At 49.4% G+C, this 12,175-nt stretch overlaps 1 protein-coding gene across 7 annotated transcripts in view; it reads right to left on the bottom strand.

Annotated features, from left to right (window-relative positions):
* Positions 1 to 12,175, bottom strand: part of Fgd3 (FYVE, RhoGEF and PH domain containing 3) — a 62,621-nt gene that overhangs the window by 14,729 nt on the left and 35,717 nt on the right. For 5 of the 7 annotated variants that reach the window (XM_087590992.1, NM_001443828.1, XM_087590993.1 and 2 more), the window contains 8 exon segments: positions 11,000 to 11,156; positions 7,402 to 7,540; positions 6,807 to 6,865; positions 5,671 to 5,817; positions 4,257 to 4,349; positions 3,008 to 3,087; positions 1,237 to 1,267; positions 526 to 633 (listed from right to left, as the gene is read on the bottom strand). In XM_087590992.1, the coding sequence (XP_087447118.1) occupies positions 526 to 633; positions 1,237 to 1,267; positions 3,008 to 3,087; positions 4,257 to 4,349; positions 5,671 to 5,817; positions 6,807 to 6,865; positions 7,402 to 7,540; positions 11,000 to 11,156 (814 nt within the window). 7 annotated transcript variants of the gene reach the window in all.

The following is a 12,175-nucleotide window of genomic DNA, read 5'->3' as shown; positions in this document are numbered from 1 at the left end:
GGGACCCTAGTTTCTGTCCCAACTGTGTCTTCTCGTTGCTCTGGGATGACTCCATAGGGGATGCGAAATAAAATATCCCTACCCCTGGTGCTACAGGCAGAGGGCTTTGAACCGACACATCAGGGGTGCAGGGTCATTTGGGGAGAAAATAGAACCACAAAAGACAGCCCCTTGCTGTTCAAAGCAGAGTGTAGGAAGGGCACTGTGACCTGAGTATGTCAGTGGCGAGGCGGCCTGGGAGTGTCACCCAGCCCCTGAGCCCCAGGTTTGGTGAGGAAGAAGATAAGGTCCCTCAGTGCTCATGGCTGCCTTGCTTGGGGTACAGAGATGACAAAATAGCATGAAAGGAACGCTTCCTCTACTTGGATGCTAACCTGCAAGGCAGCAGGTCTGTTGGGTGCCATGGAGCTCAGTACAGGGCCAGCAGGGAACTGTGTGTTTGAGCAGTTTGCATCATACCCCTAGGCCTCTCTCCCTGGCCAACAGCTGACTCCTACTTCCCCCTGTCCCAGGCTGCTGACTCACAGGCTGGTCTGGAGACAGGCTGGGTTCCTCTTCCTGGGTACAGGCACCGCTGAAGGCCCTGAAGGTCTCACTCTTCTGTTTGTGCTTCTCCACGGTGGCCTGAATGACCTGGACACACAGCAAAGCCACAGGCCGTCAGCAAGCCCGGGAAGGACACTGAGAGCTCAGGGTCTAGGCGTCCACAGAGCACCCCTGGACATTTTACCCTGACTCTCTGCCCTGGATCCAACAAGACCAAAGGGACTGGGTCCAGAAAGACTATACCTAGCCCAAAGCCCCCCATGGCCCTTTCCTGTTCCTTACTCGTGGAGAAGGGACTCAAGCAAGTAAATGCATTAAGAGACTTCTGGAACCTAAAGGCATGTATGAAGACACCCATGGTCACTGCCTCCCTTGAGACATGATGACAGGCAGTGCTAGGGTTAGGGAAGAGCTCCTGGGTCGCGTGGCCCATGTGGGATGGCCGTATTGTAATAACATTAGGATGTAAGCCACACTCAGTGATGCAAGTCTGAACCTCAACCTTCGGGATACCAAGGCAGGAGGGTTGAGGGTTTGAGGCCAGTGTCGGTTCCTAGCAAAACCGTATCTCAAAAACACAAGAGCTGTCCATGTAGCCAGGCAGCAGGGAACTTGCTGAAACAGGTCCCCAGACTCTAGGTTTGACCCACAGGAAGGACAGACAGACAGCACAGACTTGAGAAGCGTCACCTGAATCCATTCTTTCTTCTCTTCTTCGGTCCTACAAAGACAAAGTCAGCATCTTAGCGGTGCATCCTTGGATACTCCCTGTGTGCCTCCCTAGCCGCTCACTGCCTTGTAACCGCAACTCCAGGCTGGAAAGGCAGTTTCAGTGTTCAGAGCACGTGTGGCCCGATTTCGGCCAGGCTCATCTTGCAGATCGAAATTGCCCTGGACCCTGGTGGGTGATTACAAAGCTGTCCCTCCATAGGTGAAACGTGACAGATTGGATTCCCCACACACAGCCAATGAGAGTTCAAGCTTAGAGGACAATGTGACCTGATAGAGCGGACATGCCACACGCTGACCAGAAATGAGACTCAGGCTGTCAGCATCGGACCCTGTGACGATTTTCCAGACAGGGTTTCTCTATGTAACCCTGTCTGTCCGTCCTGGAACTCACTTTGTAAACCAGGCTGGCCTCGAACTCAAAGAACTGCCTACCTCTGGCTCCTAAATGCTAGGATTAAAGGCGTGTGTCATCACACTTGGCTCCTGTTGATGGTGTAAGAAATTATGGTTTATTTAACTTATTTTTGTGTACGTGTATGGGTGTATGCGGCACCTACAGAGGTCAGAGGGCAACTCCCAGGAGTTGACTTTTTCTTTCTATGCTGCTGGTGCCACCAAAGGATGGCACTCAAGATACCAAGCTTGGCACCAGGTGCTTCTGCCCACTAAGCCGTCTCATTGGTGCCAGTTAATAATATGGGTAGGGGGCGTTGGGGACTTGGCTCAGTGGTAGAGCGCTTGCCTAGCAAGCGCAAGGCCCTGGGTTCGGTCCCCAGCTCCGGAAAAAAAAATAATAATATTGGCAGGGAAATATGTAAGGTTATAGGATGAATGCTGACACACTAGCTGAAACCAGCAAGGTGAAGGACTGCTGTCCTGGTCGGGTTTTTCCCCACTGACACATGGGGGCTTCTCTAGGAAGAGGAACATTAGTTGAGGGAGAGCCTCCATCAGATTGGCCTGTAGGCACGTCTATGAGGCATTTTCTTGATAAATGACTGACGTGGCAGAAGCCAGTATGGCTGTGGGTGGGGACACTCCTTGGCAGGTAGTCCTGGGTCGCATAAGAAAGCAGGCTGAGCAAGCCATGGGAACAAGGCAGTAACGAGGTTCCACGGTTTGAGTTCCTGCCCTGACTTCCTTCAGTGTCAGATGTGACCTGGAAGTGTAATTAAAATGAACCCTTTCTCCATACGTTGATTTTAGTCCCAGTGTTTTAGCACAGCAGTAGAAACCCTAACCAAGATGCATGCCATTTGGAATAGCCCTTTGCTTGAGCATGTGCATACATGCTCATGTGTACACATGTGTGTAGAGGGCAGAAGTCAATATCGTCTGTCTTCCTCAGACAGAGGTCAATATTATGCGTCTTCTTCAATCACTATTCACCTCACTTTTTGATGCAGGACGTCTTACTGAATGGAGCTCACTAATTCTACTAGGGTGGGTGGAGGGCAAGCCACAGAGACTCTGCCTGACCACACCTCCACAACACTGGGATTTCAAATACGCACATCTGTGTCTGGCTTTCTATGTGCGTGCAGGGGATCTGAACTCAGGTCCTCATGCCACGTACCAAGTACTTTACCCACTGAGATATCGTCCCACCTTTGATTTAAACACGCACGCGCACACGCACGCGCACGCATACACGCCGAACACATTGAAAGGCTGTTGCATTCGGCGAGGGTCACAGATGTTCCTGCAGCTGCGGCTGCTGGTGCCATACCGAGTCTGAAGCTCCAGGGACCTTTTTCGTCCTGTTATGATGAATGTGCGGGCAGCATTTGGTTTCACGACATCTTGCACCTGTAGAAGAAGAACACAGACAGAGGGGTTGGGGATTTAGCTCAGTGGTAGAGCGCTTGCCTAGCAAGTGCAAGGCCCTGAGTTCAGCCCTGAGTTCAGTCCCCAGCTCCGAAAAAAAGAAAAAAGAAGAAAGAAAAAAAAAAAGAAAAGAAATACTCAAGTTAATAAAGATGGAAATGGGGCTGGGGATTTAGCTCAGTGGTAGAGCGCTTACCTAGCAAGCGCAAGGCCCTGGGTTCGGTCCCCAGCTCCGAAAAAAAAGAATAAAAAAAAAAAAAAAAAAAGAACACAGACAGAGCAAATGAATACCAGTCACCAGGTTAGCTGTTCTCTAACACACACCCAAGCTCTGTCATCAGAGCTATTAACTGATTGATTGATTAATTAATTAATTAATTATCCTGTGGAAGTAGCAGAGTGACTCCACGGGCTCCCAGATCTGTAACGTGGGGACACTGAGGCTCAGAAGAAGAGCAGACCGCTGGCCTTGCCCATACAGAGCTGGGCCTCAGGCTCTGTGTTTAGACTGCCGCTTGGTAAAGGCACCTACCCATTAGGCCTCCTTTGTTAGTCCTTCCCTCCTCCCCAGCTAGCCTTGGCACAGCCTTTCCCTCCAGCATACAGGGCTTTGCCTCCCAGCACAGCCATACCCCTTGGGAGGGATGAAGATCGTACAAGATGCTTGACTCTGTCCTTCAGCAGGTGCTTGAGCCCACATGGGCAGGTGCATGGTGAGTTTAAAGGTGTGCACTCAGACAGAATTGATGGAGTAGCGTCATGTCCTTGAGGGCTCTCAGATTGAACCCTCTTCTATCAGCACAAAACCACAGGCCAGTGTAGAGTAGGTCCACGCTCCATTCTAAATCAATGGCCTGAGTTTCACTTCTAGATATTTAATTGGGGTCTTGAGCCCTGTCCTCACCAAGTGACAGCCTGCCTGTTTGACCCCCATGGCTGTGAACTTTAGTCCTAGCCTCCTGTTCCCTTCAACAAGAGGCTATCAGGGACCTTACAGAAAGTATAATCAAGACCATAGGGAACACTAGTTAGTATACCAGGGCCTTTGAAGATGCTGCCCCAGAAACCTCTGAGCCGCAGAGGGGCCATCAAAGTTATGCCTGATTGTACCCCTTCCAAGGCATAAGAGGGGGAGAGCGGGACCCACTCACCTGGAGATCAGAGATGTCCATTTTCTCCCGTACACTGAACTTCTGGCCCATGAGCCTTAGTTTGGGTACGCAGTAGAGCATCACATTGTTGAACTGTAAGAAAGACGTCGTGGGGAGTGGTGTCACAGGGAGCCCCTCACAAGGGACCCATATAAGCTTTATTCAGTGTCATAGAGTAAAATATATTTTCTAAAAGATGCACACACTCCTTTAAGCACAACCCTCCAGAGGTTTAGTCTGAGCCTATATTGGACAGCAATGGTCCCACCAGACACCAGAGACTAACAAACAAAATCCCAGTCCCAGGAAAGGGTTACGTCTTTCGGAGTTGTTGGCCATTGAGATCCCATAAACGCCAACTAGTACAGGTTACTGCTAATGGTTACCCTCTAGAATTTGGTGATAAAATGCTACTTCTGCAAACACCACATACTTAGTCTCCATCTAGAACATGGAGAAATCAAGTCAGAACTGACCTAAAAGCTTCAACCCCACTGAATAGCTTTCCATAGTGTTGAAAGATGCTATACGCTTTATCAGAGGAGAGACGTGAACATAAATCACACCCAGATATGAACCCTGTAAGTTACAATAACAACTGGCCGGGCAAGATACAACCGCTGGTACAATAGAGACATGAAAGTCATGGGAGTGACCGATCACTTTCTGATTGGACCTAAGTCCCATTCCACAAGATGAAACCCATACCTAGTGCTATTATTCAGCCAACAAATTGTGGTTAGGTATGTCAAAGGTCCTAGGTTAAAAAAGGAAACTTGCAAAGATACAGTTATTTATTCAAGAATAGATCTGGACTATGAGTGTAAGGCGGTGGTAGGGTGTTTGCCTAGCAAATGTAAGGCCTTGGGAAGAACCAAGAAGCGGGGAAGGAGAAGAGAGAGGAGATAGGGGAAGCAGAGAAGTAGCTACAGAAAAAGAACTGTGTCTCTTCTGCATGTAAGGTACTTGAATGGATCCCTCACTATAATTCCTTCCTGTCTTTCCCCTCCCTCAAAACCAGAGCTTGGTTCTGGGGACAGGTGAGATTGTGATGTTTGGCTACAATTCTTTGTATTTCATTTGCTGGACTCCAAGGTGTATGAAAAATAGAAAGCTGGCAGGTCTGGCTGGGCCCTTCTTTGAATGGATGCCATAGATGCTAGCAGAAAAAAACAGCACAGGATGCGTGGGACTCTGGAAGGTGGAGAAGAACTCATGCTATAAGGAACATAGATTTTAGATGAAATTTTAGCAGAAAACAGGACAAGACCATTAGCAAGAGATAGCCCCCAAAAACCTATCTGGAAGGCTATAGAAGAATCTCCTTCTTGGGCTTCTGAATCTTTCCAGTACTATCCAGGGTCTGAGAAGGCATATGAGGGAGTTCTAGGCCTCGGATGGCAGGCTGGCTCACCAAGAAGAGGTGTCGGTCCTGAGTGGTGCCATTCTTGGCTGATAACTTCTGGATGTTGCCCTCCTTGATCAGCTCATTGGCTGGGTTAACGATGTCCTCCTCCCCACCCAGCTGCTCATACACCTCTAAGAGCTTGTGCATTTTCTCCTGCAAGAGACACAAGACCCAGGGAACTGCTGTGGACCCCGAGGTGAGCAAAGCCATTCTCTACATCTGTGACCCAGAGTCCACTGTAGCAATGAAACGACTGCCAGTGAAAAGGGAGAAAAACACAGGGGGACATTTTAGCTGGGTATTAAAGGGTGACTAGAAAATCATCATTCAGAAACTAATAAATCACAAACCTCTGTTGCTATGTGTTAGGGGCTGTTCTACACTAGTCATATTTTAATTATTTAATTCTGACACATACTCTATGGCGTAAGTGGCATGGTTATCCCCAACTTACAGACAAGGAAACTTATGCATGCAGGAGTTAGTTGAGTCGCTATGACTCAGACTGGGCCAATCTACATGTTACTTTCCCCAGGCCTGGTTGGGGATCATAATGCCCAAAGTTACAATGGGGACAAGGTTAGTAGCTCATGCCCCTAGCTCTTGATTAGAATTCAACACTACTCAAAGTAGAATCGAGCCTGTAGGGATTTTGACAATAGCAACATGGGCTGGGGCAGGACCTACTGGTCCTGAGGTGTCCCGTCCTTTGACTTGTGATTTCTACTTGGGTATTTAAAAGCAGGCAGGTCTGGGGCCCTTCTTTGTATATATGCTATAGATGGTAGCAGATCAAACAGCACAGGATGCATGGGACCCTGGAGGGTGGGGAAGAACCCATGACCTTGCAGGAACTGTCAGGTATATAAAGGATTCAGATGTCATCCTGACATGTCCTGGGGAGGTGGAGCATGCATCTGGCTTGCACTGGGAAGGTAGGCATATACCTACCTGGTCTGTACAGAGGGAGGTTGAGCGTACACTTGTTATTACTAGGTAGTACTAGGATATGCACCTGGCATGTCCTGGGGAGACTGATGGGGTCCACCCGGAATTAGGGGTGAAGGTGCTTGCTTATATGGCCTACCACCTCACTCTCCCTGCGTGTTCTTCGCTTCCCTACAACAGCAGTCTGAACTCACCATCTTCCTAATGGCAGCATTGGAGTGGTCAGCAGCTATAGAGATGAGTTCCAAAGACCCTGCATGAGGAGGAGAACTAGTGAGCCTGGGCCCGTGGTAAGGCCGCAGGTTCTCACAGGAGATGTTCACACCGATGATGTCATGGCTTCCAGTGGGAGGCCTTGTTCCTGCACTTGGCCTTTCTCGGTGTGCCCAGACTGCTCCCGAGGTCTGGCACAGAGAAGGGACAAGGCCCAGAACCATTTGTTGAGCCTGCTGGGGCCAACACCAAATGAGACCCCCCCCAACTCTCTTACACAGTTCCCAGCCCTGTGCTGCCCACTGGGTTACATTGGTCATGGCTCCTGAAATAGGAACACCCTCACTTGAGGGGCCCATGGCTGGGCCTAAGCTCCGAATGGAGCCAGTGTTTGGCAGTGCCTTCCCCAGACAGTCTTCCCATGTGACAGGAAAAGACTAAATCACTTTCGTAGCCATGAGCCTCTCTGTCTCTGTCTCTCTCCCCTCTGCCTTCCTCTGTGTGTCTCAGCCCAAGTTTCTCAGCCTCCTCCAGAGACCACCCTCCCCCCCCAGCCTCTTGGCCACCTTCACTTACTCTCAGCATCCTTCCGGTCCGGGGCATCCCTGGGGAGCCGCTTTAAGTAGTCCTTGAGCAGCAGCTCATAGCGGGGGACCCTCTGCACAGGCTCCAGCATGTGATGCTGCAGGGTCAAGTTCCCGCACACCTCCTGCTTCTGTGGGGACAGAGAGCACACGTCGGGTCACCGTAGGGTCTCGCCCCTGTTACTGTCAGAGTAGTCCCCGGAGGCTGCCTGGGGCCTCCTGATTTTCAAGACGCGATTGGCATAGACCACATCTCACAGCTGGGGAAACTGAGGCTCAAAGGTGTCTAACGATAGAGGAACCGGAACTCTGCGTGGGCAGGCTTGGACTGAAGAAAACAACTGCCTCCTCTCACGAGAGTCCCCCTCAGGTCCACCTCCTCTCTGTCAGGTGGAGGCTAACTGTGCCTAACTCTCCCAATATCAGTCCTCATGCCTTGAAGCTGCTGGGTGTCCTTCTGCAGAGTCCCTGCAAGATGAATGACAGAGCAAGCAGGCAGCTGCTGCAACCCTACCCCTGTACTGTCCCTTGCTCTCTACATCTCCCCTCCTCCCTCCCGATCCCAGCTCCCCTCTTGCCACACTTCTGTGTCTTCTTGCTGCATGCAGACGGTGCACATCTTCGTCCTGCACGCTAGCTCATCTGCGACGACTGCTAGCAATCTCTCACCTCCATGCTCACCTTGGGCTCTCCGCCATGCTGCTGGTCCTTCTGCCTCTGCCACTCTCTGAGAGCTGAAAGAGCCTGCCATTTCTCCCACTATCTGAAGCCCTGCCCCTAGCAACTTCAGGGCCCCAGCTACCCACACTTCCTCAGGCCCCAGAACAAAACTTCTGATGGAGAAGGACCCAGAACTGTCTAGGGTCCAACAGGGTCTGGGGATCTGAACTCAGGTCCTTGTGTTTACACTGGAGCACTCTGCCCACCAAGCCATCTTGTCAGCCCCTAAACAATGAGTTTTTGGTTTTGTTTTTGGGTTTTTGGAGACAGTTTCTCTGTTTAACAGAGCCGTGGCTGACCTGGACTCTATTCATAGACCAGGCTGGCCTTGAACTCACAGAGATCAGCCTCCCTCTGTTGGGATTAAAGGCATGCACCACCACCCCTAGCTTTTTTTTTTTTAATGATAGTTGTGCTTAAGTTAAAAAAATCTGAGTGTTGGTGCTGGGAAGATGGCTCAAAGTTTAAGAACACTTAAAACTTAATTCTAGCAACTACATGACTGACAACCATCGGAAATCTAGTTATGGAGTTTTCTGACATCCTCTTCTGACCTCCTGGGGCACCAGACAGACATGCACACAGTTCATGGACATACATGGAGGTAAAACACTCACACACATAAAATAAAATTAAAACAAAACTCTGGGGCTGGGGATTTAGCTCAGCGGTAGAGCGTTTACCTAGGAAGCGCAAGACCCTGGGTTCGATCCCCAGCTCCGAAAAAAAAAAAAAAAAAAAAAAAAACAAACAAAACTCTGAGTGTCATGTGTTCACTTGAGATCCCAGTGCTGGAAAGGCAGAGATAACCGTGTATCATTGGCCAGTTAGCCTAACAGAGTCATTGAGCACTGGGTTCAATGAAAGACCCTGCCTCAAAAAAAATAAGATGGGAAGAGAGAGAAGATACACGACACTGACCTCTGACCTTGCCGTGCACATACACAGATATGAGCTATGATGGTTTGCATATGCTTGGCCCAGGGAGTGGCACTATTAGAAGGTGTGGCCTTGTTGGAGGAAGTGTGTCACTGTGGGGGTGGGCTTGAAGACCCTCCTCCTAGCTGCCTGAGGATGCTCAGACTGTTCCTGGCTTCCTTCAGATGAAGATGTAGACCTCTCAGCTCCTCCTGCACCAGGCCTGCCTGGATGCTGCCATGCTCCTGCCTTGATGATAATGGACTGAACCTCTGAACCTGTAAGCCACCCCCAATTAAATGTTGTCCTTTATAAAACTTACATTGGCCACAGGGTCTGTTCAAAGCAATAAGACCCTAACTAAGACATGAGCATATGCACACATATGTACACAGGCATACATCACACAGACAGATTGTTTCAAGCAAGAATAAAGGGAAGATGTGGGATGGTTGGTCCCAGGGCTTCACAGCTTCTTCCTGCTAGAGACTTAAGAATAGAGGCAAGAGGGGAAAAGGACTTTGCTCCAGTGAAACTCACACAGAGGCACAGCCCAAATTGAATCATGAATAAACCACAGATAAGCCCAAAGCCAAGAGGTAGCCAAGGGCAGAGCCTGTCCTAGAGAGGAGAACTCACCCTGATAATGAGAACAGTGTGTGTTTTAGTTTGGCTTATGAACCTCAGAGAGAAAAAGGGCAAAGAAAACTTTCAAGTGCATCACTGGGATAGCTGGCGGCCGTGTGGGCTGTGAGGGGACAGTACTGTGACAGCCGAGTGGGGGTTCTTGATTCCAGTCACCACGTGGGCGTGTGAGAGATGCTCCCTCACACTTAGTGATGACGGCAGCAGTGTCTGCAGATGAGTTTCAAAAGACAATGGCCGTCATATGTGCTTAGAGATCAAAGGAAAGGGGACAGAATGTAACGTCTGTAAGTTTTGCCTTCATGTGGTCATTCCTGGGTATGCTGTATACACTGGCTGAAACTAGATCTCACCCAGGCTTGCTTATCAGCCCCAGAACTACCTGTCTCTGTGACCCTACCCTCAGCCCCACGTACTAGGGTTCAGACACAGGCCACCATGCCTGCCTTTACCTTGTGTTAGAGATCCAAACTCAGGCTCCCTCTAGCCTTAAGTTGGTCACCTTACAAACCCTTGGTAAATGTTTGGACTTCTTTAAGGATTATAATTTAAAATATGCTTTGGATTAAGCAAAGGAATTCTCCAGAGACCAAGGGGAATGTGATGGTCATTTGACCCCATTTTATTTAGGTCTAGGCTTCCCAGCCTTAGCCACAGACATCTGCTAAGGAGGATTTTTCTGTTGTGGGCCATTCTGTGCACTGTAGACCTGCCCCAGGTTCTACCCTCCAGGTACAAGAAGCAACATCGGTGTCAGTAGACACAGACCAGGTCTTTGTCGAGAACTCTGAAATGTGCTGAGGCCAAGATTTACTGTTATTGTAGTGGTAATGGGTTATTTGATTTTGTTGTTTGTTTTCCTTGGACGTGGTCTTACTGTGTAGTGCTGTCTGGTCTAAAACTTGCTATATAGACTGTTCTGGCCTCAAACTCACAAAGATTTGCTTGTCTCTGAGTCCTGAGTGTAGAGATTAAAGGCACGTGCCTAGCCTGAGACCCTGTCTGTGGTGGTTTGAATATGCTTGGTCCATGGGAAGTGCTACGATCAAGAGGTGAGCCCGTAGGGCTGGAGAGATAGCTCAGTGGTTAAGAGCACTGGCTGCTTGTCCAGAGGTCCTGAGTTCAATTCCCAGCAACCACATGGTGGCTCACAACCATCTGTAATGGGACCTGATGCCCTCTTCTGGTGTGTCTGAAGACAACGACAGTGTACTTATATGAAATAATAAATAAATCTTAAAAGAAAAACAAAAACAAAAACAAAAAAACTTTTCGAAGTTGAAAGAAGAGTGTGTACGTCACACTACCTGGATGGTGTGGATGACGTCCTTAAACTGCGGAGAACGCTGGGTCCACGTGCTCACTAGCCCCATTGCTCTGTCAAAGTTCTTGACGTACTCGCCATACATCTTCAGGAACGGAGCCAGTTTCTGCAGGATGTCTCCGAGACGAGGCTTTGTATCCCTGTGTGGAGAAGCATGGTCACTGGATGAACAGTCTAGGTGGCATGGTGCTGATGCCTCGTGCTGTGGTCCTAAGAACACTGGTCACCCTCTCTGAGTGCTTTCACCAAACACCTCAACAGCACAGGCTGAGGACCAGTGCCCATAGAGAAGAACTTAACAGCAGTGCTGTCCTTGAGGGGCAGGCCACAGTTATGAAAGATGGCCAGTGAAGTGTCACTCTAAATGAGTGGAAATGGTGGGTCAACACACTGCTACCAAAGCCAGGGAGAGAAGAGGACTTTGCAGGACCGGTTATGAAAACTTTTGAGTACACCGAGTAAACAAATAAACTCTAGGAAGCCAACACCGTAATCATGATTGTGTAGTTATTTCTTCCCCATTAAAACATCCCCTCCAGAGGGAGAATCCTTAAGACCTAGGAAGTAAAACCTACCAGGCTCAGGAAGTAACCAAAACTTCAGGAAGCTCCTGAAACTTACAAGATTCACAAGGCCTCTTCCCAAGATCATATAAGCACTAACAATTGCATGGGAGAGACTTTTCACTCCACCAGGCTGCCCTTAGTCTGTGAAAGTGTAGAACTAGAGTTTCATAAAGGTTACTCATTGTCAGAGCCCAAATGTGCAGAACTAGAGTTTCATAAAGGTTGCTCATTGTCAGAGTCCGATGTGCAGGGCCGGACGTGCCTGAGGGAGAGCCAGAAATAGGACTTGCCAAACCAGCTATTAGCCCCAAGGACATTGATCATCTGTAGCCACCCCCTCCCCTTCCTTCACCCTCCTGAGTGAGATGAGCCACCCTACCTGCCTGCCAAGCTGCTAGAGAGCACGTACTCCTTGCTGATGTCATTTCGCGCCGAAAGTAACTGTGCACCATTTGAATTGACCAATCATGTGCACCCGCGCGAATGCCCCTAACCTCCCCTATATAAACCCCCGAGTTTGGAAGCTCGGGGTCGATTCCTCTGTCTCCTGTGTGAGATACGTGTCGACCCGGGATCCCGCTAAGACCCGGGAT

The sequence above is a fragment of the Rattus norvegicus genome, chromosome 17 (genome assembly GCF_021556685.1).
Source record: "Rattus norvegicus strain SHRSP/BbbUtx chromosome 17, alternate assembly SHRSP_T2T, whole genome shotgun sequence".
In the NCBI taxonomy this organism is placed as follows: domain Eukaryota; kingdom Metazoa; phylum Chordata; class Mammalia; order Rodentia; family Muridae; genus Rattus; species Rattus norvegicus.
This window is presented reverse-complemented; position numbering and strand designations above follow the sequence as displayed.